The sequence below is a fragment of the Furipterus horrens genome, unplaced genomic scaffold, assembly GCF_987537825.1.
Source record: "Furipterus horrens unplaced genomic scaffold, mFurHor1.1.pri manual_scaffold_12, whole genome shotgun sequence".
Lineage (NCBI taxonomy): Eukaryota > Metazoa > Chordata > Mammalia > Chiroptera > Furipteridae > Furipterus > Furipterus horrens.
In genome coordinates, this window is record NW_028327182.1 from 98,585,367 (window position 1) to 98,611,746 (window position 26,380).

A 26,380-nucleotide genomic window follows, 5' to 3' on the forward strand; every position below is an offset into this window, starting at 1 on the left:
GGACACCAAAGGGAGTCCTGTGCCCAGGCCGAGCGCAGCGAGCCCCGAGACGCACCGTCAGGATCCTCTCTCCGACGGGCGCGGTGTTGACTTCGTGCCAGTTCCTGTGCTGAGCTTCACGCTTGTCCACGAAGTAGCCGAGGATGGGCGCACCGCCACTGAACCGGGGCACCTTCCAGCCCAGCGTCATGGACCGGCCGTCACAGCTCAGGAGCGTGATCCCGTACGGGAAGGACGGGACAGCTGGAGGGGACACGGGAGCACTGACGCGTCTGCACGCGCCTGTCTCGGTCCCGCCACGTGGGCTGCGTGGCAGCCACAGGACGTGGCCCAGAACCCTGGCCCTCTCTCCCTTTCGTGGCCTCCCCTCTAACCGTGTTTATCTCTCTTTTTAAGAAATTTTAAAACTTCATACACATGTGTGGCTGCTTCTAAGTACATCTCCCACTATTTCAATCATACCAGAGGGATGGATTATTTAAAATTGACCTGGATGTTTGCAACAGCAGGTGCCCCACCCTTGAGGAGACCTTGAGGGGGTGTCTCCTTAACCCCACGGTGAAAGGCGACCGGGCCCCGCAGCCAGCGCCGGCCAGCACTGCCGCCTGGTTGTAGAAACTTCCGATTATTTCAGTGAGGATGGAGACACCAGACCAGAAACTGGACCATCTTTTCCTAACAAGTTTCCCCCTGCACCCCAACTCTGAGTAACCCTCAGCCGGGCGTCCTTTTTACCTGAGATACAGGTAAGCTCTGACTGAGTTCTTCAAAGTATAGAATAAAAATTTAAACAATTGGTTTTCATTTCAAAGGAATGACTTTAAAAAGCAGATGAGAATGTTTAAAAATACCTTCCAGGAAAAACGGAGATTATACTAATGACCCTGAAACAAAAGAATAACTGATTTTTTTGCTTTTTGCTATATTTGCCCATCTAAGTATTATCAGATTTGACATTTCCTTAGAAATTCTAAAAACATTATCCCCAGGAAAGGAATCTTAATTGAGGAAAGTGTTGTTAAATTGAGTGGCAGACAAAAATAATGAAAGAGCAAAACTTGTTTTCCAGACGTGTAAAGACCATCCGCGTGGTGCCCCAGAGCACCCCACTGTGCGGAAGCTGTGCGGAGCCTGGCGTGCATCCCCGACACCACGGGGACCCCCCGGAACGGCCGCCACACAGCCTATCCCGGCCCGTCCTGCAAAGCGGGGCCCGGGCTGCTCGGTTCCAGCGGAACGGTGATGTCCTCAGAGGACCGGGGACGGAGCCGTGAGCTGGGACAGCCTGTGGGCTCCCTGGGACACTCCCTGAGCGAAGCTCCCTCCAGGGCCCCGATGCTGCTCAGGAAAGCGCGCTCCGTGACCGGCCGCACCCATAATAGCACGGGCCCCTGAGCTGGGAGACAGAGGTGCCCGCCCGCAGCAGCTCCCGTGTTTAACTGGCAGGTGACGGGCACACGGCCACTCCTCCCTGCCACACCGGCACGTCCAGGACCAGGAGCGGTGGAGGAGACGCTGCCACAGACTGAGCGTTCTCTGTGGGGTGACTGACACCCCGCTCCTCCTCTGTGACATTCCAGGTGGCCTCCTGCAGGCGTGTGCATGCAGAAGCCACACGCCTTGCCCCCTAGGACACGGTGCCGGGCAGCGAGAGCCACTTACTGAGCGGGGCCTGGACCTTGATGACATCGGACTCCTGGGAGTTCTCGCTGGTCCCCACGGCGTTCACGGCTTTCACTCGGAAGACGTACTGCTCGCCCGGGGTCAGGCCGTGCACGACAAACCTGGGGACGGGAAGGCGGCGGCTGCCAGGATGCCCCCCAAACATGGCAGAAGCAGCATTTCAAACCGTTCCTAAAATGCGTCACCGGGACAGAAAGGAATTTGACTTCCCTGAGCGCCTCGCATACACGTGCCTCCCGTCCTATTTCACGTCTCAGCGAGCTCATTGGCGTCACCACGCCGGGTCAGGGAGCAGGGCGGCAGCACCCAGGCAGGGCGGGAAGCAAGGCCCCCACTGATGCCCAGTGCGCCCACCCGGGGTCAAAGCCGCCGCCCCTCTGCCTGTTTCCGTGTTACCCAGCTTGGGTCTGGATCATGGACTGTTAGAAAGCGCTGCGGGACCCTCGCCAGAAGACCCCACGCATGGGAAGCAGTGAGAAGGCCGAGCGCTCAGATGGCGAAGTCAGACTGGACGCAGACGCAGCCTGGGTGGCAGACTCTGTGTCTGTCCGCCATCGACCTCACCTCCGTAAGACGGGCTCCCTCCTGTGAAAGGGCCCCCTCCCGGCACGGCCCCAAGCCGCCCGGGCAGAATGGCGTGTGTGCTCAGTGGACGTGTAATTTATCGTGTGAATTATCACGTATAACAGCATCACGTACCCTCCAGGCTCTGCGAACGTTTTCCCCTCTGACAAAGTCCGTGCACTAGAGTGACGTTCTAAGTGTGTTGTCCTGAGAGCCCCTCCTGCCCGTGCCAGGCGGGGACAGTGAACAACGTCTCACCGCTCCTCCCCTCAGTGGCATCTCATCTCTTCCTAGTCCCAGCTTTTCCCTTTTTTTTTTTTCTTTTTTAAAGAAAAAGCTTTGAAAAGGAATGGCAGCTGAGGTGTGACTGATAAGCCGTCCTTAGCAGACGCTCGGACAGCCGCCTCTCTGTCCCCGAGACGTGCGCCCTGGGGAGCCAGCCCGTGGCCATGACCTCCGCACACTCGGCACGAAGCGAGAGAATCGGTGCTGGGAGCAAAGACGCGCCTGCTGGGGACTGCTGTCCGCGGAGGGAACGAAGCAATTTTAGAGTTCAAAAAAGCAATGTGGATAAATAAAACACCTCTCACATCACGGTTGCTATTTAACTTCCCATTCAAAGGGAAGTCTGAAACGCTAATTAGGTCAGAAGGGCCAGAGTTCTGGAACCTGCTCCCTCAGCGAAAACACCAGCCAAGTGCACAGGAGCAGACTCATGACTCCAAACTCCCGCATCCCTGTGTGCGAACAAGAAAACAGAGCATCGTGTACGAACTCCTCAGACACACGTCTGCCACGGCGCACACGGCTCTCGGGGCTACGTGGCTCCTAGTTCAGTTCTGCGTCCTGCGCGGGGCTCCCAGGCAGCGAGTGGGGGCCTGGGGACGGCGGGGCGGGGCCGCACCTGTTGTAGCCGATGGGCTTGTGGTTGCAGGGCTCCCACAGGCTGGACCCGGCCACACAGCAGTCCACGTAGTAGCCCAGCAGGTCCTCCTCCTGCTTCGGCCTGTCCCATTCCACCACGACGGACGTCTTCGTGTTCCGGGACGCGAGGACCCGGCCCGGAGCAGACGGAATGGCTTTGCGGGGGAGACACCGGTGTACGTGGTCAGCGATGCCAGAGTTTAAAAGACACAGGGGGACCTCCCAGCCCCTTATTCCACAGGGAATGGCGACCCGGGTTGGGGCCCTCACAGAAAGTTTGGACAAGGAGGAGGGACCGGGGAGATGAGTGAGGGGGGTGAACCACTGGAGGGTAGGGGGGCTGGTCAGGCCTCTGTGTCCTTCCCAGCAGCACCCCCCCAGGCCGCAAACGGAAGGACAGTTACGAAGCCGCCTACACCACCCCAGGACCACTCAAAAAGACCTCCCAGGCACACACATGCGTGGCTAGGTGGGCAGGAACCTTTAAAATGGAAAATGACCAGTGGTAAGAAAATAAGCCACATTCCCATCTGATCTGTCAGACTCCATGAGGGACTCAAGTGCAAACCGTGACCTGCCCGTGGATTTCTCATCTAGCTTTTGACGTCTTCAGAGAGGGAACCTCAGCCCTACAGGGAAGAAACTCTCATGCATGAGGGTCGGCACTTCTTTAAAAGTGACCATGGCCTATAAATATTTCTAATATATTGATCGGTTTCATGAGAAAGAGATGAAACTGTGAAGAAATGTGGAGGACTAACCAAAGCCGGGCAGAGGGATCGTCATCGCCTGCAAAATAAAATTTTACGGCACCCTGGACTTGAACTCCTGAGCAATAGCGACGTCCTTATCAACACAAAGCAGCGGTCCTCCAATGTCCTCTTATCCGGCCCCCGTCCCAAGGGCCAGCCCCCTGCTGGGCCCACTCACCCACGGTGTCCTGGGCCTGAACCGGGGACGTGATCTCCGACGGGTCGCTCAGGCCGTGCCTATTTGCAGACAGAACCCGGAACACGTATGACTTCCCCTCCGCGAGATCAAAGACGGCGTAGCGGGGCGACCTGACGGCCGTCTGTGCGTTCACCCGCTGCCAGCTGCCGCTCCCGACCACAGACTGCGGAGAGAAGCCACACCTGAGAGCGGGCTGAGTCCCCTCAGCAAGTTGGAGGCAAAAGCCCGTTTTAGCTGCTCAATTAGACCATGGGGTGTCCATCCTGTACCCCCTATACTGTGCCAATTTGGAGGAAAAGATAAGAAATTATTTAAAGTTGAGCATGCTTACCAGTAAATTTCCACTCAAAAGGGAATAATTAAACTGTAGAAAACTCAAAGGAATCAATACATTGTAAACAGTTAAAAGATCATTTAGGAGGATAGTCATAAAATGTATCAAAACTCAACTGGTCACATTTGGGTTTAAAATTGTTACTATTTTGCAGCTATACTAGTAGTACTAATGGGGCAGCCATTCATATCACTAGCAATAGTGTAAGATACATTGTAATAGTCTTGCATTTAAAAATGTAGCCTTTTAAATTGTTGTATAAAGATCTTTAATAGGATGAGAAAAATTGTATCATTTGCTAAATGTAACAAAGGATACAAATTGTATCCATGACGTATCAAGTATGTAAAAACCTAGAGAGGAAAAGACTATAAATATGTACCATTTCTTAATAGTAACGACTTTATGTGATGGCATTGTGGGTGGTTTTAACTTTATTCTATATGCGTCTGTATTTTCCAAACGTTCTATACTGCATGTTCCATTTTTGTTATTGATAATTCCTTTTAAAGTTTCAACTACATGTGTCTTTTTTCTCTATAGAAAAGGCCCCCTTTTGGAAAGGAATCCTGAGGTTGTTTAAGTTGGGTGCTCGCTGCCCCGGACAAGGCTGCCCAAAGGAACTGTGGGAGCATTTCAAACAATAACCCGGGCTTCCAGAAATTAGACCCATGCTGGAAGGAGATGTTTTCTCCTGTTTTAGCAGAGGTGACGTCTCTTTCTTGGAGCTGGAAGGAGGCCCCATGTGTGTCCTCTGCCTGGGGAGGGAGGCGACAGCAGCGGGACGGGGAGGGAGCAGGGGGATAACCGCAAGGGGCCGTTGCCCAGCTCCTGGAGGCCCAAGGGAGGCTGGGGGCCCACTACCCCCTGGCGCCCGCCCCCCGAGTGGGGGCTGGGGGAGTGTGCAGGTCAGCTCCTGCAGCGGTCCACCCGGGGCATGCCCCGGGCCACACACAAGGCGCACTGCCTTCACCACCCACGGGATGCTCTGTGGAAGCATCAGCCCTGGATGCTGAGTGCACGGTGTCCACACAGGGACCCAGAGTCTGCCCGGAGCACAGGACATCAGGACCTCAGCCACGGTCCCAGGTGGGGCCACCAGGCCCAGCTCTCGGAGGGGAAACCCACATGGAACCCCCCGTGCCGAGCGCAGTGCGACCCGCTGCCTGACACCAGCGTGTCGGTTGGAATCGCGGTGCCTGTCATCGCCTGCGGAGTCCCAGACCAAGGACAGTCATGTCGCTGGACGTGAGGGTCAGACAAGGTTCCCACTGGCGGCGGGGAGTCTAACTACGGACAACTTGTCCCCACTCCGGTGACTTTCCTCCTGACCCTCTCTCCCCCGCCCTGCCAGACACTGACTCCTCTCGTCATTCCCAGGTGGGCCGGGCCCGCAGCTTCCTTCCGGTAAACTAGGTGGCACGGTGTCTGGGATGGGGCGGGGGAGCCGCTCATCGGCAAGAGCAGGACCCAGGACCGGCACAGAGGGGACCCGGCAGGGTTGCTGTCCGGGGCGTGAGGACGGTGGTACCTTCTCGATGAAGTAGGACAGGGGCTCCTTGCCGCGCGGAGAAGGAGGGTCCCAGCTGAGGACCGCGTAGGTTCTGCTGAGTTCCGAGACATGCACGTTGGTGGGGGGTCCTGGGATGGGCCCTTCGTCACCTGCGGGAGGAATAAACTGTGTGGGCGCTGAGCAACGCTTGCCCAGCCCTTGGCTCCGCCCGCCCTGGAGCCCATCTGCTGGGCCGCTCCTCCTTCAGACACAAGAGGTGTCTTCACGTCATGTCAGGTGTTGGGGGGTGGGGGGGCATGTGTTCGGCTCTGAGGGCTTTTCACAAAGGATGGGTGTGTCTCCCAGACCCCCAGTCCCCACAGTTGTGGCAGAAAACTTGAGGAGCGTCGCTGAGCACAGCATACGAGGAAATGGCTGGAAACATCCCAGGGCATCTCTGAGCCCCTCTCAACCCCCGCAGCTGCAGCGAGCACCTGCCCTGCCTACAGGGCCAGCCCAGGCTGTGCCATGTTCCACCTGGCCCGCCACCGCCTTCCACCACACCCCACCTGGCCCCCCACTGCGCCACTCTCTGGGGAAGCACCAGGGACTGATCAGTTCTGAAGAGCACACCGCTTCACCTGCTGGCTCCAAGCTAATGAATTCTTGTTATTTTCACATTTTCACTCATTGTCTTCGGTGAATTCTAGTGATTAGTCTAATTAAAATCTTCGGATTTCTGACTTATAATGCTAAATTCTCCTCCTTAATAAACCACTCTTTCTATATAGCTCTGGAAGGAATACTAAGAAGTATTCATAAAAACCAAGTAGGGACATTATTTGACAAGTGAGACTAAATCCAGGTAGTTAAAATATTAGAAATAAAAATTCTGCTTAAACAAATGCTGAGTACTCTCCCAGGAATAGAGTGCATGAGAGACAGCTCGGGCCAGCCAGCTGTCCGACCACAGACTCAGCTTGCTTCCTTCTCTGCTGTCCCCAAAAGGACGCATGCATGAACACCAAATGAAAACAGTAATGTCCACGCTGGACTACACCTCGAGTCCTACTCTCCGTCTCCCCCTCTGTCTTGCTATTCTTTGTTTTTCTGTTTAACTGCTACAGACCTGAAGCTTCCACTTTTACCTGGGAAGGGTCCTGCCATGTGGGGGCTTTGCTGTCTCTCTCCCGCCTCCGATGGAAATCCACCTCCCTGGGCGGAAGGGCAACTTACCTCCAAGGTCGTCCTCATAGATCACAATTTCTTTATCTCCCTCCAGATGGACCGCTGCAGGGAGAAAAGGTCGACGCTGAAGCCAACATCCGAAGGTCTCCTTGGAAAAGCGCTCTCCCCTGGCGGGCGAGGCCCACGTGGCCTTCCCAGCGGGGTCCCCGCACATCTGCCACCCTGACGTCACCGCGCTGACACTCAGAAATGGTCTGAACGACAGCGTTTCTCAGCAGGAGACCACACAGGGAAGGAAGACAGAGGGGCTTGTGACGATTGTAATCAGGGGTCCGGCCCCATGAGGGAACCCGTGTTATGTGAGATTAAAGTCCCAACACAGAGTGTCCCGGTTTCAGCGCCTTCTACGTCGTATGATGTGTCGAAATTGTATCCTCAATGGACTAAGAAAAGCCTGATTCTGCAGCAGTTTAACTGCATTTCAGCGAAGAGCGGCAGGAAGGGGTCAGCCGCAGCCTGGCCGGCCCACTCCTCACGGGACACGGACCGCGGACGGAGGGCCCCGGACCAGGCCGCCCTCCCAGCCCCGAAGGTGGACTCCAGGCTCGGGTACCATCGGGAGGGGGGAAGGAGAACTTGTCCCCCGACAGTCGCGGCTGGAACGGGACATTTTGGCAGCCTACCTTGTAACTTCCTGAGGTCAACAGGGTCCAGGGCAGCCACGGCCTCGGAGGCGCGGGACGGCCGGCTGACGCCCGCGTTGTTGACCGCCCGCACGCGGAACACGTACGACCGGCCCTCGAACAGCCCGGTCACGGGGTACTTGCAGATTTTCACAGGGGAGTCGTTGCACTGAACCCAGTTGGTAGTTCCCACCTCACACCTTCAAACAGGAGCAGACGTGGGGACGAACAGATAAGAGCGCGCAGAGAACAGCCGTCCCGGCCCAGGGAGCGCACGCAGGCACCTGCGCATCCACGCGGCTGTAACAGACAGCGGTTGTACTGGGAAGAGCCGCGCATTGGTGAAACCAATGCCATCAAAATACTCCCTCGCACAAACGTATAAATCAATGTGAACACGCGGCGGTTCAGGAAATATAACATTCCTGAGCCTTTATAATGGAAGGGCAAAGATCAATCCCCGACTTCATAGACATTTAGGAAGATAATGCTTTAACAACTCACATCGCAAAATCTCAGGGGCCCCTGCAGCTCCCCAGACGACCGGCTGACGGGCGGGGCAGAGAAACTGTCACCGCTCAGAGTCCAAGGACAGACCTGAGCCCAGGAGCAGGTCCCGGGGGTACGGGCTCCCCAACCACGCTGTCAACGGGATAATGTGTCTTTCTAGCAAGCTTCTCACGTGCAATCTGGAAGCCTTTTGAGACTACGGAGGCCTGACCAGAAATCTGGAAATGCAGAGTATTAGCCTCCAGTGTTCAAAAGCTGAGATGTGTAAACACCAGCACTTCATGTCCAATCCCAGGAGAAAACACCGACTGGAGCAAATCAGCCTTTCAGAGAAACTCATGATCCTTTTAAAAAGAATCCGCTCTCTCGTCCCCTAATTATTCAGGATTTTTCATGATGGTCTCTGACCCACATGGGCTAACCTGCTTCAGCCAGAATTCTGTGTTTCGGCCTTTTTAAGGGGGTGGGGGAGGCAGGGGTCATTAACTGAGAAGGGGCATGAAACCGTTGCACCAGACAGTTGGGAAAACGATCAAATGTCACAGAGGAATAGGAAACAGCTTTGGATTTTTGCTTCTTTAAATTCAAGCCAAACCCTGAACAACCCCAAAGACTCTGCAGGTCTGACTGAAACCTATCGGAATATTGCCCGGACGTGAATATTTTAGCTAAACAAGTAGCTTTGTTGGGATAAAAAGAACTTAATCACTAGAATGCCAAAAAACTTTGAGCTGATGGATATTATTTCTCAAATAACCAACTTACTTCACTGTGTTTTTTACCATAAAACCCCAAGTTCCTGGCCACAACATCCACCTGTGACCCCACCGCCTGGACCCTCCTGCCTCGCTCCTCAGTCCATCCTCTTTGACTATGACGTCCGTCCGTGAGCGACAGGCCTGCTTCAGGCATAGATCGGGGAATCCCCGTGTCCGCCTGGGCTGCGAGGACCTCACGGAGAGGAAGGGAAGACACACACCTCCCGGGTTCGATGATCTACATTCAAGTTACTGCCTCACAGAAGGTTCCCATGTTCCATCGATACTTTTTACTTGGAAACCAGAGGGAAACGCTATTTGACAGAGAAGAACAGCAGGGTGTTCTGAGCCTGCGTTCTAGCCGCGTGTCCCCCCGTCTAGTCTCTGGGGCTGACGGTGCCTGTACGCGGCCAGGCCTGTCCCCAGCAGAGGGTGAATGCCCCGCAGAACAGGCCGTGACACCTGGGGCTGAGCAGGCGATGCAGCTCCAAGGACATCGTGAACTTGAGCCCAGAGACACGTTCCAATACGCCGTCCGCGACAACACCCGGTGCGGGAACGGGCCCGACCCTGTCGGAACGCGTGGGCACTCACCGGTCAATGAAATAGCCGATGACAGGGCTCTCAGCGGCCGTGTTGGGCGGCTTCCAGGTGACGATGACGTAGTCCCGGTTTGCGTCATGGCACTGCACGTCCATGGGCGCCCCCGGGGCCCCTGTGACCAGCGGGTCTGCGTCTGGCGGGGGCGGGGGAGAGGGCCAGGAGGGGAGTCACCGGACTGGGGACACTTGTCCACCCTCGGACTCCCCGCCGCCCAACGGGAACCCTGTCCAACCCTCACGTCCAGCGGCGTGACAGCCCTTGGTCTGGGATGGACGGGTGACGAGGACGGTAAACATGCTCCTGAGTTGCTGGGTTTGTTTTCTAACTCAGAACCCACCCCCTTTCCCCGTAACACGTTCCACTCCGTGAATTTTCATCATCGGATCCAAAACCGAGATTCACTTCCTCCCGGTGGCCCCTGGTCACACATGTCACATCAGAAACTCACGGGAGAAACAATTGGAATAATGTGGGGAATCGGCCCTTAGGTGCTTTTATAGTTCAAGGTTTTCAGAGAGTTTGAAGATTTGAGGTTTTCTTTTTTTTTTTTTTGGCAAGTTGTCAGCCAAGGTTTGGGTCCGTCCTCCATTCAAAGACATCGTGGCTGATTTATGGCCACAATGCAGGGTGGTCTTGTTCATAATTTTTTATATGTATTTTATTTTTTAAATTTACTTTTATTTATTGATTCTGAGAGAGAGGAGGGGTGAGAGAGAGAGAGATGGGTTTGTTGTGCCACGTCTCGATGCATCATTGGCTGATTCCTGGAGGTGCCCTGACTGGGATTGAACCCACAGCCTCGGCGCATCGGGGACGATGCTCCAACCACCTGAGCCGCATGGCCGGGGCCTGTTTAGAAGTTTCCGTTTCAGCGGCAGCGAGGCCCAGCAGGGCTGCGCTGGAGGCCGGCACCCTGCACGCGCGTCCATCGCCCGAAACCCACCTTTCCCCAGGACCGCGCCCCGACGCAGCCCGAGCATAGACCCCCGCTTCTCGGTCTGTCCCCGCCGCCCATGAAGGGCTTGCCACGGAGCCCAGCCCTTCACTCACGTCCAGAACCCTCGGGCAGTCAGGACGGCAGAGGCGCGCGCCCCCGCCCGGCCTTCATCGCCCTCCCCCGGTCTCCTCCTCCCGGCCCGGCACCGCCCCCCACACCCCGGAACGCACGCGGCCCGGAGCCCCCAAACCTCTGACAAACAGGAAGGCGCGGTGCTCGCTGACACCCCCCCTGGACACGATCCTCAGGGTGTACAGCCCCTCGTCGTCCTTGCTCAGCTGGCTGAAGCACAGGGAGGCCTGGCCCTCCCCGAAGAACATCTTCGCCCACTTGGACTCCTTCAGGAGCACGTCTGGAAGAGAGCGGAAGGCGGGCTCGGGCGCCGCAGGACAGGCCAGCCTGCCTCTGTCGCGTCCGGAGCCGGCTCCCCAGTGCCCGCGGCCAAGCGAAGCGTCGCTAGTGGAGACACGGCCGCCCCACGGGCTGAGATCAGCGCAGGGAAGCGAGCCACAAGCAGTTTCGCTCCCCAGTGACAATTGCACTATGTCCAGGGACAGGGTGCACCCCTTAATTCAAACACCCTACTGCCCAACGGTGCTTTGCCTTCAGCAACCTGGGCTCACAGCTTCCCTCTGCTCCCCACCCCCACTTACCCCCCAACCCCCACGTCCACTGACATCGTCCGGTGCTTCTAGCCACCTGGGGGCTCTCAGCTCACTAATGGTAAAGAGCAAAAAAAAAAAAAAAACTCCTTGCATTCAATGTGCAAAAATAACACAGGAATGGTCTCCACTGGGCTCCCCTGGGACCACCAGCCTGCGGAGAGCTGACCAGGACGGTCAGCGGTCAGCTGCCTTCACAGCTGAGTCCCAGCGACAGCCGCGGGTGTGGCTCTCGAACAGGTATGTTCCGTTCCAGGGGTCCAAGGTAGGTGCACTGCCCTGTCCCCACATTACAGGCACTTCCTAGATGCCAAAAGTGCTGAAATTGATGGCACTTTAGGGGGGCAGTTTAGGAGAACTCAGGTCAATTTCCTGTCTCTCCACAAGGGGGAATTAGGACCTCAGAGCTTCACTTCGATGTGAGGCCCTAACTTAGAATGAATCCTCCCCTGGCACCAGCCTCTCTGTCTCTCCCCTTCAGCCCCAGGGACAGTAAAAAGCAGCTGCGGTCACAACTACAGCCAACCCCCCTCATCTGCGGGACACATTCCAGGACCCCCAGAGGATTTCTGAAGCCGTAGAGAGTACCGAACCCTGTACATAATATGTTTTTCCTACACATATGCAAGGGGGACCCCAAAAATCCAAAATTATCTTCTGGAGGGCAGGCCCCTCATAGTACAGGCTTCCCGTCCCCCCCCCCAGCTCCCCACTGCCCGGTGAGGGCTCTAGGAGCCCATCTGGATCAGGGCGCCAGCTGGCGTTGTTGTGAGAGGCTGCGTTCAGCTGCAGTAATTTTTTTTTTTTTGAAGACTGTTTCAACGTGTTTGCCCACTTCATGACGGGTGATTTACAAGTGCACCTGCCCACACCGCGCTGAGGGGTCAGCAGTTTTTGACCAAAAAGCAGCAGGACCCCCATGCCCCACCCTCCCTGTTCACCTGATCTCGCCCTGAGCAGCTTTTATTTTGTTTCCCTGGATGGAAAAAGTCCTCAAAGGGAAACGTTTTGCCTGTGGAAGGGGTGAAACAAAAAATGGCAGAAGCACTAAAAGGCATCAAACACGGTCGTGAGCCATGGAAAAGCGTCTCGATGGGTGAACCGCACCCAGGGGGGAGCACTTGGAAGGTGACTGAAGGTCAAACTCGTAAGAGTCAATACATAACTTTTCGTAAATAAATTCTCGTTTTTTTTGCTCTCCCCTTGTACGCCTATAATAAAGTTTAATTCATACCAATAAATTAGGCAGCGTAAGAGATGAACAGGAGTAACTAATAATAAAACAATTGTAACAGTATACTGTAATAAAAACCATGTGAAGGTGGTCTCTTTCTCTCTCTCAAAAGTATCTTAGTGTCCTGTACCTGCCTTTTCCCTTAGAGACAGCACCTTCCGGCCTCTCACGGGCACGTTTGAATCTCCAGCATCACTGCCCTTGGGCTCTGGGGCCATACGTTCTTCAGGAAAGCCAAGGTCACTTGAACACACGTCCTGTGACTCCTGACAGTTGGCCTGCCCACTAAGCCAGCTACTCAGTGACTCCCAGGCAGGGAGCGTGTACATCGGGCAAAGGGATCAGTCACGTCCCACGCAGGATGGAGCAGGGTGTTGCTTGGCACGGTGAGCAACTTAAAACTTAGGGTTATTTATTTCTGGAATTTTCCATTCCCTATTTTTGGACTGCGGTTCAGGGAAACTTTGGAAAGGGAAGCAGCAGGTAAGGGGATGGCTGGATTCTCTCCCAACAGAAGCCCGTGGGTCTCAATGCCGCTGGCCCCCACCGGACCCCCAACAGTCCCTCCTGAGCTGCCCCGGGCAAGGGCACCGCACGGTCTCTGTGCCGGCCCGTGTTCAGTTTCCTGCCGCTGCTGAGCACGGGAACCCTCCGTCACAGCAGCTGGCCGCCGCCTGCCCCCGTCAGCTCTCCTCCACTCGGAAGCGGCGCCCCCGGCGGGCCCAGGCAGCACGCACACTTGGCCAAGCCCCACAGCCGGTTCCGGGACGTTTCTCACGCGTTGGGCAGACACTACTCTGCAGCGTGGCGTCCTTCCCCACCGAGAACACGTGTCTCAGCAGCAGGAACGGCGCGTGTGGCTTCCAGACCCACAGAAAACCAGCTGCCTTGGGGGGCAGCGCCCAGGGGAGAGGAAGACCCGTTTCCTCGCACCGTTTGTGCACAGAATGGCCTGTGCTGACAGGCAGACGTGCGTGGTGGTGAGGAGCGCGACCCTGAGCCGGACCGCGGCTCCAGCTCCACCCCGTCCCTTCCCTAAGCAGGTGTCTCCGAGCTCCCGCCTGCAGCAGGAGCTAATACCACCACCCCCGGGGCCCTGGGGAAACTGAGTTACCACACTCAGGACCCAGCCGAGCCCATGAGACGCTCTAACAAACGTTAGCTCACGCTTTTGTTTATCACATAGAGACCCTCTTTCTGGAGCTACGGTGACGCATCAGTTTCACCTAGGGACTCTCCCCACACTCCCGGCGGGGAGGGCAGAGCTCAAGGTCAGAGGCAGACTCCACGTTCTCGCAGGCTTTGCCACCTCAGTGGAAGGAGCTCGGCCCAAACGCAGCTGCGCTCACAGCACAAGAGGGGAGGGCCTCCCGGAGGCGGCGGTCCCGCACTCACCGTCCCGGTACCACTCGGCCCGCGGCTGCACCCTTTTCAGGTCCGGCGTCACCAGCAGCGTGCACTTGAGCGTGACGGTCTCGCCTTCTCTTCTGAAGGTGACCCCGAACTTCTCCAAAAACTGGACGTCAAAGTGCGTGTACGGGACCACGGACGACAAGGGCACTGCACAGAGAGAAGGGGACAGTCACAGGCCAGCCGGGGCCTGAGAGGGACACTGGACTTGCCCCCCACGGGGCCACTGCGGGTCCCCTGGGAGACTTCAGCCTGCGGAGGGGCCAGTGGCGGGAAGGGACAGTGTGGCAGGAGCGACAGGCGGGAGGCGGGGGTGCGGCCGTGACCAGCCATCCAGGCGTGGTGTCCGCTCCGGGTCTGGGCAGCTGCTCCTTAGAAACGAGCAGGCAGCTTCGGGGAAAAAAGGAAAACGTTCCTGGAACACAAAGCGCAGCAACCACCTGCGTTCTGGTCCAGGATTTGGGTTCCTGTTTTCTCCCCCAATTCAAAATGCGAACTGTCACCAGGCTGTAAACATACAGCCTCGCCGGCCCTGGCTGGGGAGCTCCATCGGTTAGAGCATCGCCCCGATACGCCAAGGGTGCGTGCAGAAAATAAAAACGACTCGATCCGGCCTGGCCACAGAATTACATCAGGACGACCGTCCACACACCGACGGCGGCCTGGGAAACCTGGGGAGGCCTCTGACTTACAAAAGAAAGCGTGGACCTTTAAAAATTAATTTTCCAAAATATAGGCTCATCACAATCTGTTTTTCTGCCCAAAAAGGCAAAAAGTCTACTTACATCCAATCGGGAGTCCCACGGAACAGAACGGCTCCTCCTCCCCGTGGAACCCTGCGAGACAGCGGGGTGAGCGCGACCGGGAGCCCAACGGTGCCCAGGCACGCCCCCGCCCCGCGGTGTGGACTCACTTCGCACCACCACGGCCGCGTTGGTGGACACCTGCCCGTGCACGTTTGTGGCCACCGCGGAGTAGGTGGCAGAGTCGTCAAAGTCTGCCCTGGAGAGAGAAGCGCAGGCTGAGGCCCTGGAGCGTGGGCGGCTGCTCCGGGCAAGCCCAGGGCCTGGATTTGAACACTCTGCTCCTCGGAGCAGGAAACCCGGGTCTGAGAGCCACGCCAGCCCTGCTCCTGACGGCGGCGTTACGGTGCGTAAAGAGCCTGTGTGGGAGCGGCTCCGATACGGCTGCCGAGCACCTGCAGCTGACCTGGGCGCTTAACTAAAACTAAAACGAGGCACTTGAAGACACTTTGTGACTTCAAAGGGCTGCCTGCGTCTGGCCCGTGGCTCACTAAAACACGCCCCCCGAATCCCGGGACCGGACGTCCGGCCCCCAGCCATCGCCTCCACGTCCCAGCAGGACAGCACCAGCTTCTCAGGGACAACGGCGGCCGAGGGGACCCGCGTGCGGGATGACGGAACAGAGCAGGGGACGAGCAGAGCTGCCCGCTGTCGGCCCTGGCAAGGCCCAGGGACAGCGGCTCCCCGAGGATTTTAACCTTGCTTTTCACTCGCCTCACAAATTAGGATCTCATTAGCATCCGGAACACGACCTAACACTTCAGCACCGCGGGCTTCCCAATTAGCACCTGGTACTTAGCAGGAGGGCCCGGCTGGGAGCAGGGCCTGCCTGGCACCAGCCGCTGGCACCTCCGGGGCTGCGTGTGTCCGTCTGCACCCACCCAGGAGAGCCGGTCCTCGGCTCCCCTCGGCTTTGTGAGCGAGGCCACGACCCCCAGATTGGCAGACCCACTGACAGACTACAATCGTCCCCATGGCAGTGCCGGGTGTGACGGGGAAGTGAGACCTTCTGGAGACAGTCCCCTGCAGCTCCCTCTGTCTGCACTTCTCTGCTGTAACCGCATTGCATTGTCACATCTGCTGGGACAGGGGTACACGCACAGATTATAACAGGCCCACCGGCAGGCGGGAGGGGAGGGCCACATACTGGCGCTGCGGCGCGGGTGGGCAGCCGGAGGGGTGGCCCTGGGGCCTGCGGCCGGCCGTGCTGGGCAGACTCTGAGGGCACTTTGCCCAACTAAGAACCTTGCCCAGGGTGACGTTGGGACAGGGCTCTTGGCCCGCCTGCCTCACCGTGTCCCTGTAGGGCCCTGCTCTCTCCTCCTTCCCAGGCTGCGCGAGGCTTTACTCCACATTAGTAAGTGACAAGCGGCAAAAGGTCTCCCTTCCTGTCCAGACCGGTTCCCAAAACAGGCAGCAACCGCTTTCCACAAACTTCCAGGGCCGCTCTCACATCCCGAAGTCTCCGTGTGGAAAGTGCCCCAAATCGACCCCACAGGACAAAACATGGACACTCTGTCCCTCTTAAAGGTGGGCAGACGTGTTTAGGTGTCCGCGGCCTTTCTCCTGGGAGTCAGCCCGCTGCGTCCTCACGCTGAATGCTGATGTGGGATTTAAAGTTTAACTCAAGTTAGAATTTGAGTGTCACAGGCTAAAAATAAAGTTCAAGAAGACAGCCGGACAGTCATTCTGCAAGGGTGGGGGCGGGGTGGGGGCGGGGCGGAGCATGTTGCAAGTAAAACCCCCGGGAGACCGTCCGCAACCCTCGAGGAAACATGAGGGCCGCGTCCACATTCTTCGGAGAAACAGAGCTCCCACCGCGGGTCCCCAGAGTAACCTGGGAGCACACGGGACAGCGTGCGTTTGAGCCAGAACTCGCGCGGCCCCATAGGCCGGGCCCCTCGTTGCTCTCAGCACTTCAAGAATCCGGGGACCGCAGCCAGAGAACATTCGCAGGGACACATGTCACTCCTGTAACAGGAGGAGAGGCTCATTCCTGAGCAGCACACTCGGCCCCACGGGAGCTGCTTGGGTCCGGTGACGGGGACTCAGCACATTGGGACTGACAGCTGAGCGCAGGCGAGTGTGGGCTTCCCCGCTGCCCCCTGAGGGGTGGGCCCGCGTCCCAGGACAGACAGGGGTGCTCTCGAGAGAAATGTCAGTCTCGGGAATTCCCTTTGCCCGAAGCCCTGGAATATTTGCAGACGGTGCTCACCCCATGCTGGGGACCCCCCAGGCTCCGACTAGTAAAATACCAACGGGAAACAAGTCACTCGCTAATCAAGCTGACCCGCCCGACCCCGAGGTCTCAGGCAGCCCGGGTCAGAAAACAGAGTCTCCAAAACGGAGGCAGATTCCCTCCTTCTGGGCGGCTGGCAGTGAACGCGTCCACGCGCCACGGAAGTCAAAGGACAGAGTGACTGAAAAACACAGCCAGGGGCCAGGGAACCCGGCTCCACGGGGGAGGGAGGGGACACCCGTGAGCTCCCACACCCGGCTGACAGGGGCCCCACACTTCAGCTGGTCTCAGTGGCCCCCGTCACTCACACCCATGTCCCACCTGCTGGCCGATCCTGTTGGCAGGGTCACAGGGAAATGCAGATGGGGACCCACCAGGTCACTGAGTCCTACACAGTGTGTGTCTGTGTGTGTCTGTGTGCATGTGCGTGTGTGTTAATTGTTGTGCATTAAGCCGTCAGTTTTTGGAGAATGGAAATGTGTCTGTGAAATTAAGATGGATCATATAATTTATGATCGTTTAGTGAAAAGTAAAATTCGTATATCCAGAGAAACAGAGAAGGAACAGGAGAACCTCACTTCTGTGGAAAGAACACGAGGTTTGTGCGTCCGTTTCCACAGGCGCACTCTGCCCGGAGAAAAGCGACGCCTCGCGGACACCCCAGCCCTGTCCTTTCTACGTTCTTTCAAATTGTTATGAGGACACAGTTAAGGTCGCATCTCTCTGAAGAGTTGGGGCTTCAGCCCGGCGCCGGACCTGGTACCAGACACAGCGGCTGCCAGCGGGTGTGAGCCGGCCTCACGCTCTTCCCTGCAGCCCGTGCCCCGGGAACCCCCTCTCCCCGACACCTCAATTCTCTCTGTGCCCAGAGCGGAGCCTAAACAAGCGACAGTTTGCGTCCCTCTGGCCTGAGCCCGAAGCTGGCACCACCTGCACGAGCTCGGACAGACCAGCGGGGCTGCCTCCGACGCGCGCGGACCCAGCGCGGCCCAACCTGCGTTTGAACGGAAGCTCAGGTTTGGGGGGCCAACTGGCTGAGGCAGGTGCTGCCCAGGGTCCCCACCTTGGGTCCCCAGCGCGCACACATCCCCCCCACCCCCCACCGTCGGTCTGTGGCGTGCGCACGCGTGGCCCACACCTGTTGGTTCCCGGCATGCGCACGCAACGCCCCTCACCCTGTCGGTCCCCGACGCGGGTACACACCCTCCCCACCCCACCCCCGTGGGTCCCCGGCACGCGCACGCGCGGCCCCCACCTGTTGATCTCCAGCGTGTGGACGCCATACATGCCCTCGATCCTGTACTTGCCAGGGTCAGCCGCCTGGCAGATGAGGGTGCCATCTTTGTACCTGAAGGAGGAGACACTGGGGTTCACGCAGGGCAGGCATCGTGGGCCAGCCTCCCCACCGCCCCTAGGAGGCCATCTCGCTGCCCCGCACGCCCCGCTCAGTGTCGCAGGCAGTGGGCAAGGGGACAGCTGGGGGACACCAGCACCCACCTGCCACGTCGTCTGCCTGGGAGGAGACAGCAGTTCTGGCTGAGTCCCCAACCATCAGGTGCTCCCGGACTTGGGACAGTGTGCTCAGGACTTTTATTTGTTGTTTTTTATTTATTTACTGTTTTTTCTGTTTTATTTTGTTATAATTTTTCCTTGCGAGTTTTATGAACGTGGTTCCCACATGGTTCCCAGCGCAGCTGTCCCTGGCGTGGCCATGGGACCAGCGCGTCCTCGCGCTCACTCGGGAGCCTGCAGGTCCCCCAGCGCAGCTGTCCCTGGCGTGGCCATGGGACCGGCGCGTCCTCGCGCTCACTCAGGGGAGCCTGCAGGTCCCCAGCACCGCGCGGCTCCCACCAGGGCAACTCACCACTGCACCACGGGCGTGGGGAAGCCCTGCACAGTGAAGCAGAGCTTCACGGACATCCGCTCCCAGACGGTGTGGGACCGCAGCCGCACCAGGATCTCGGGGGCCCTCCCCGTCCGCTCCGCGAAGGTGTCCGCCTCTGTCTCCCAGGCCATCTTGTTCTCCATCTGCCGCAGGAAGCAAGGTCGGCGCATGCGTGGCAGAGAGGATGCGCTCCCCGGGCCCACGGGCCTCCGCGTGCGGCCACTTCACGTGGACGAACCCTGACCCGGCCTCTGTCACCCGTCCCAGACACGCGAGCCCCACCCACCATTTGCTGAATGGAGTATCTGTCCAGCTTCTCCCGGGCCTGGGTGCGCGCCAGGTGCACGTTTTCTTCCATCTCGGCCAGCTCGCCGAGGAAACGCTGCCGCTTGGCCTCTGCGTAGGAAGCCAGCAGGGACTGGTACCTGCAGGAACGGAGAAGGGACGTGGTTGTCACGACCCTGGGACAGGGCACGGTGGCTGGAGGCTGGAATCCTCTCTACCTCGTTCTTACAGGGGCACGGCTGGCGTTGGGGAGAAGGGCAGGGACACGGTTCATACGTGAAATAGACTTACAATCATGCCCCGCTTCGGACAATGGCTGTGAACAGACATGTGGGATCGTTCTCCACTGCTGGGGGGTTCACTCAGGAAGTGACCTCCATGGGGGGGGGGTCACAGTGACAACCAGGCCCTAGACTGGGTCAGAGGGCCAACTCCCTGACCCAGGACACGGCGCTCCGCTCGTTCACCGGGCCACGCATACACGCTCGGCAGGCGCTCAGTGCAGCCCCGTGGCGGACCCGTCCAGGCCCTAACCCTAACTCACGTCACTTTAACAACATACATAGACAGTACTGCAAAATCCCGCAATATGGTGAAAAATCCATAATAAATAATTAGATGCAATACTTTTAAAAACCCCGCGATACAGTGAGGCCGCGATAAGTGAACCGCGATACAGAGAGGGACGGCTGCAGTTTCCTGGTCAGAACGAATGGGGACGGGGACGGTGAAGGGCAGAAAGCGGCCGGAAGGCAGGACCTTGTGGCTTTGACGGCAAGCCTCGCCCTTCCCATCCTCCCGGCTCCCGGTCAGCCTGCTCTCCTCCCCTGGCCTGTCCCCTGGGACGTGCTGGGACACTGTGGCCCCCTGTCCCGGGTGGGATGCGCTGTGATGGGGACGCGGAGGCCTGAGGGCGCCCGGCGACGTACCTGCTCCTGTCCTCATGCTCGCTCTCCTCCTGCGCGACGCTCACCCTCTTGGCACACAGCCTGCAGACCGTCCCGCCGGACGACAGTGCCGTCTGGCCGGCCGCCGTCTGGGAGGACGACTTCTGAGTCAGGGAGCGCTGGGAAGAGGCCTGGGTGGAGGAGCGCCTGGGGGGGCGTTAGGAAATGGGGCGCGTCAGGAAACCGTGAGGCTGCACCATGATGGGCGACACCATTCCTCTTCTATTCACCACAACCACCCCGGCTACATACACACATGTGCAGGCTCACATGGATGTAATGCGCACTTGTACATTTTTTGTGCATGAAATTACACAAATGTGTGCACACCCACACATATACATGCACACACCCATGCATTGTGCACATACATGTGCGGGGCACACACCCTGCAGACATGTGTGTGCATCCGTGTGTGCACACGTGTGCACGCATGTGCATATGCACACAAGCCTGCACCCCTCTCCAGCCCGCCCCTCTGCCCGGGCCTGGCCTCAGAGGGACACTGGCACACACCGAGCGCCTGCCCCTCCCTGCCTGCCTCGGGCACCTGCGCCACCCAAGGCCTGGCCGGACGCCACAACTATATATATCTGAAGGGACCGGAGGCTCCCGGGCCGCTGGGAGGGGCTGGAGTGTTTGGCTCTGTTTGGTACAGGGCTGGCAGCTAAATATAGACATGCCCCTGCCACCAGTGCCTACGGCAGGGCTCGCTGTGCCAGCGGAGTCCTCCTGCCTCACCCCAGCCTCTCACCAGCCCCTGAAAGCTGTGACCATGCTGTTCCCAGGGGCACCCGCTGCAGGTCCCAGAGGACACGACACCGGAGGAGCTCGCAGAAGGACGCGGGGCTGGGGTCCCCGCCTGGGATTCAGAGAAGCAGCGCCCTTCCTGCTACGCTTACGGTCAGCGAAGCAGCGTTGTTACTGAGTCGGCTCCCAGCGCCCTTTACTTGACCATCCCATAATCTCTGTCCCACCGACATCTTTCCCGCCCTTCCCTTCCCGTCTCCCTTGCTTTTTGGTGACTTTTTAAGTTCCAGTTCTGGGAGGCGTGTGAGGGAGAGTCAAGTCAATGAGCACTTACTAGAAAGTCCCCACCCTCCTCTGATCTAACCCAGGGCTCAGAGGCCGTCTTCCGGACCCACCAGGACCTACTAGGACCTACCAGGATCGAGCAGGATCCACGGGACCTACCAGGATCCACGGGACCTACCAGGATCCACCAGGACCTACCAGGATCCACCAGGACCTACCAGGACCCACCAGGACCTACCGGGGCCTGCCAGGGCCGAGCAGAATGCTGGGCAGCGCTCCACAGGGAGGTCACTGCACGGTGGGTAAGCCACGGTCCCCTCTGGCACTGAAGGTGGCATCAGGGAGCAGAGCCATCCCTGACGCCCCCCCAAACAGGTCTCGCCCAGTTTCGGGGACTGTAAATGTTAGACACCCGCATCAAAGCTCCGTGAGTCTAAGCGGTGGCTCCCGACTTACGTTTTCGCTGCATACTGGTTCAGGAGGTACCTGGCCTGAGTGTTACGATACGACTGGTCGAAGTGCTTGTGCCTCTTCTGGTAGAAGGGCAGCGTGACCAGAGACATCGTGGGGTCAGGGGGCGCCTGTGAACAAAGGGGAACACGCAGCACTGAGGTCCCTTTGGAGCTTAGTCCTGCGACCGCTCCCTGGCCCTCTGCCTTGCTGCAAAGGGGAGAGTCCACACCAGTCAGCGAAGGCCCCAGGGGCGCACGTGGACGACAGGTTTCGGAAGATGAGCTCCTGGGGGCCCGGTTTCATCTTCTGTTGTGTTCCATCTCATCATGAACGGGACACACATTTACAGAATGCCTCGTGTGTCCCGGGCAATGTCAGGGGTGGGGATAAAAATAATCAAGACACAGATTAGAGATGTGAACACATACTTAGAACATAAGAGCGGAGAGATAAGAAGGGCTCCGGGAAGTGAGCGGGGGGCGCGGAACCGGACAGGGGCGGCAGGAGAGGTCCCCCGCAGACAGGCAGAGGTGGGGGTGTGAGGGAGGGCGCCCCGTGAGCGCACGCCGGAGGCAGGGGCTCAGGAGGCTGGAGCAGGTGTGAGGAGAGATGCCTCTGGAAAGACGGCCCCAGTGGGTGACTTCCCGCATCTGCCCCGGGGGCAGGGAGTCACCACCGCCTGCCAGGGGCCTTGAAGAGAGGAACCGGCTTCCGGGAAGCCTTCCAGGTCTGCTCCCAACACCAGCCCTCACACGCTACCTGCAGCCCCGCTCGGCTGGGATGGGCAGGGAGCAGGGAACAGGGTGGGGGGCAGTGGGCACATTTCGGTTAAATTCTCTCAAAGCAGGAGGTGGTTGGACTCCATCTGGGATGGGATCTGGGAGCTCCAAATGGCGCAGGTGTGAGACGTGCCACTGATCACGTACATCCACCCAAAAGTAGCAACATGCCACCGTCCTGGCTCACTTGGCTCTCTCTCAAGGATGCATTCCTAAATCTCTGTGATTTTTAATTTCTCAGATGAAAAGCACAAGAACCCCTGCAAATCAGAGCTCCCGCTTTGTCATTTGTGTTTAAATTAACATAACCTGTGCTGATTTAGAGCAGGCCCTCTTGGGCAAGGCCCGTGACACAGCCCCAGGGGACGTGATGCCCACCCGGGACGGCGTGGAGGCCAGCAGCCAGCTGCTGCTCTGGGAGGGGCCGTCTTCCGCTGCGCTCCCTGGGTGCAGACCGTCAGGTAGGCGTTAGAAAACCTCCCGAGTGCTCGGGGGCTGTCAGCCTCCTCCTCAGGACCAGCCTTTTCTGGGATGCAAGGCCCCAGAATCTGGGGATGAGGCGGGGGGACACGGTCAGAGAGACGGGAGGGTTCCCCAAAGGCACAGAGGCGGGGCCGGATCACCCGGGCCTGGTCTCAGCACTTCCTCCGAAAACCGGCAGCCAGCCCGCCCGCAGGCCCTGGAGACAGCACGCATACTGTCCTGGGCGGGCACAGAGCCGCCTGTAAACGGGTCACAGAGCACCGTGCGCAATGGAACACAGAGCTGCCCCGTCCACCCCCCGCCTCCAAGGCCAAGGTCGAGCACACAGGTTGTGACATCGGAGCGACCAGGACCAGGACTGGCTCCAGGCGCTCTCTTCTGTGTCCCTTGGACGTCCCTCTGAATCTGCATGTGCCTGGCCGCTGCCGTCGCCATGGCAGCCTGTCATTGTGGGGCTGACTTCTGTACCTGGAAAAGCGCCCCTATGGCTTTACCACGTGGAGGACCCCACGCCTTGAGGCCAGATTCCAGGGCCTCCTCCTGTGATGGCGGGCTCCCCGCGCCTGCCCCGGAGACTGTCCACATGGTGCTGGGGAAGCTCGTGGACCCGAATCAGACCCGTGTCGGGGCACACATCCCACCCCTGTGGGCCAGAGTATCCCCCGGGACTCCCAGGTCACACCTCCGTTCATGGAGGAAGATCCCGCTACAGCGGAAATCCAGAGCCACCCATAGGGGGTGGGGGCCCATTACCAGGTTGACAGAACCTCCAAATCTGTTTGTATTTCTTGGCAAAAGAAGGGTCCAAAATGGCCGAGGGGACAGGAGAGGACACGCGATCTTGAAAAGCCTGAGCTGCGGCCGCCAGCAGCCCGGCGCCCCCAGGAGAGGGCGGGCCATGCCTGCTGGGACTCGGGCGGCAGCGCTGAGCGGTGGCCACTCTCCCCCCTGGGGGGCAACATCCTGTGCCCAGGGCCCTGGGCCCCCTCAGCACCTCACGCAGGACGGCTAAGCCGGCGCGGCGCTGCGTGGGTCGGGACACCCCAACATGACCGTGAGGAGGGGCCCTGGAGGCAATCAGGGCCTGGAGCTGGACTCAGGGGTCCACGGGGCAGGTTCCACGCTCTGCCTGCAGACCCCCACGGCTGTGTCCCCCACAACACTGTCCCCGCTTGCCTCCCCCCTCAGGTCACTGACAGAACATCCTGCTGAGGGCCACGCAGACCAGGTGCTCAGGACTCCGCTCCACCCGCCTGTCACTCCAAACACGGGGAGCACGTGCCAGGAGCCAGCCCAGCCTGGGCCCCAGCCCACGGCACCCCGAGGATGGGCCACCAGAGAGAGCCCTTGCCCGGGATGGCAGCAGGCCCGCAGCTCTGTGCTCTGTCCCTGCACCATGGTGCCCTCAACGCCACCAGCCGGTGCCCCAGCCGGTCACCATGGCAGGACCGGGCCGCTCCTCAGCCCCACGCTCCACGCCTCAGAGGACCTCACGCATGGGGGCGGCCCCACTGACGCGCTCAGGCCCAGTCCTTTCCTGCGAAGAACATGTGGAGCTCGTTTTTCATGTCACCGCAAAGGGCTTTGATTCCTGGCAACATTCCAGCCCCCACGCATTTACTTCTAGGTAACAAAGAAGCTGTCCTTGGGGCAGCCGCTGCAGCTGTCAGCCGGCCAACACCAAATCAAAGCTTTCCGGGGAGCAGAAGGGTCAACTGGCCACACAGGCGGCCCCGGGGCACGCTCACGTGGGGGGCTGCTTGCCCCAGAGCGTTCCTGAGCTACCCCGTCCCGAAGGCAAAGGCAGCGGAGGACAAGGTAAGTCTTAAAAATCATCACCCGCAACAGCTCCAGGAGGGCCTGATGCCTAATCTCTGGCAGCTCGCTCGCAAGCCGTCCCCCGGGTCACCCTCAGGGTCAAGCCAGCCCCAGCCCGGCTCTGTGGCACCAGCTCCCGCGGCCACAAAGCTGCCCAGCTCCCGAGGGCCCGACTCCATCTGAGGCTTAATCAGATCAACTCAGATCAAGAAATGAGGTGTCGCGTGGCTTCCTGGACCAGCTCGCTCCCGACGTTGACGGAATTAAGCGAGTGCCTTCCGCGGTTGTCCCCAGAGTCTCCGTGTTTGTGTGAAGAGCAGCCCGGGGGGGAGGGGCCCCGATCAACGTCAGCTTCAGGCAGGTCACGACGAAGGCCGTCCAGACTCAGTTTACTGAAGTCAGGGCATCACCTCTGCTCCTCGGTGTCTGACTTCTGCCCAGAGAGAAGGGCCGTGGGCCAGGACGGAGGGACGGGAAGCCTCTCCCCACCTGCCATCGGGTGCAGAGACCCCACCACTTTCTGGCAGAGTCTCAAGACTGAGCCAGGGACACCGCTTCTTGGAGACGCTGACTGGACATCTGCCAGATTGGCAGGAAACAGCCATGAGGACCATCCTTCTGGGGGCCTTTGGGCACCCTGACAGGCAGCTCTGTCCTCTTCCCTGTCCCCCGACACCACGGTCCAGGGCTACGACAGGCGGCCCCACGCCCTGTTTCTTAAGAAAACATGCGACTTGACTTCTCATATTTTCACACCTACACTCGGAGACCCAGCCCTTCCAAGACTCACAAAACTGCAGACATCAATCACAGACTGACTAGGGGGCTGGAGGGCAGTGTCTGGAATTGGGGGTCCCTTTGCAGGGCTGCAAGGAATGCTGGGATAGCATAGCAGCAAAGACCCCAACAAGGAGGGACAGAGAGACACAGACCTCAGGTCTGATGACATGGGGTGTTTCCTGTGCACGTTAACTCTTCTCTTCTTCACCCTGAAACAGGTGCGCTTGGAAAGCCAGGGTGCCTCCTGCCTCGGCGCAGGTCCCTCCCTCCCGCCAAAGCCTTGCGTCAGCCCAGGGAAGGACAGACAGCAACTCACCCAGAAGGCAGGACGGTGCGAAGGGGAAGCTCCGGCTCCAGCTCTGGCCCCGGCTGTGCGAGGAAGGCAGAGCCCGGCTCTCGGGCAGAGCGCGTCCCGCCCCATTTATGGCCAAGGAGCGGCTATATATAGACACATGGCTCTCGCCCAGACGGACGCCCACGCCGTAAATCACAGCCTATCCTGGGAGGAAACAGGTCTTGTTCCAGTCGGAAAAAATCACATTGGAAGGTGAAAGTCACCCAGAGCTCTTCTGTCCCAGAAGATGGTGACATCTCTGCTCCTGGCCCAGTAAACAAGGGCCGGGCGCTGACACCTGCACGCGTGTTAACCTTCAGACTCGAGTTCTCAGCCTCACCTTCAGCGCCCCTGAGAGCCGGCCCCCAGCCGTGTACGTGGAAACGTGCTGAGCAATCTCCCCTGACGGCCGGACGCTGGGGCAGCGCGCTCGCCGCAGGGAACAGACGCGGGGCTTGAAGGCGTGGGGAAGGGGCGGGGCCTCTGCAGCTGGTTTTTCGTGTGTTTGTTCTAAGTTTCAAGAACAGCTCAGGCTCCCGCGGGGTT

General features: G+C 58.9%; 1 protein-coding gene across 1 annotated transcript in view; it reads right to left on the bottom strand.

Annotated features, from left to right (window-relative positions):
* MYOM2 (myomesin 2) overlaps positions 1–25,924 on the bottom strand; it is a 45,903-nt gene extending 19,979 nt beyond the window's left edge. Inside the window, exons 1-18 of the mRNA XM_090258595.1 lie at positions 25,817–25,924; positions 21,644–21,768; positions 20,135–20,299; positions 19,207–19,345; positions 18,900–19,063; positions 18,291–18,383; positions 14,907–14,995; positions 14,779–14,829; positions 13,979–14,143; positions 10,878–11,039; positions 9,682–9,823; positions 7,820–8,019; positions 7,185–7,238; positions 5,988–6,118; positions 4,102–4,285; positions 3,152–3,326; positions 1,663–1,784; positions 56–243 (exon numbers count right to left, since the gene is read on the bottom strand). Of these exons, the coding sequence (XP_090114721.1) occupies positions 56–243; positions 1,663–1,784; positions 3,152–3,326; positions 4,102–4,285; positions 5,988–6,118; positions 7,185–7,238; positions 7,820–8,019; positions 9,682–9,823; positions 10,878–11,039; positions 13,979–14,143; positions 14,779–14,829; positions 14,907–14,995; positions 18,291–18,383; positions 18,900–19,063; positions 19,207–19,345; positions 20,135–20,299; positions 21,644–21,768; positions 25,817–25,921 (2,454 nt within the window). The 5' untranslated portion in view covers positions 25,922–25,924. The remainder of the gene's footprint in view (positions 1–55; positions 244–1,662; positions 1,785–3,151; positions 3,327–4,101; positions 4,286–5,987; positions 6,119–7,184; positions 7,239–7,819; positions 8,020–9,681; positions 9,824–10,877; positions 11,040–13,978; positions 14,144–14,778; positions 14,830–14,906; positions 14,996–18,290; positions 18,384–18,899; positions 19,064–19,206; positions 19,346–20,134; positions 20,300–21,643; positions 21,769–25,816) is intronic.
* Positions 25,925–26,380: the final 456 nt, after the last annotated feature.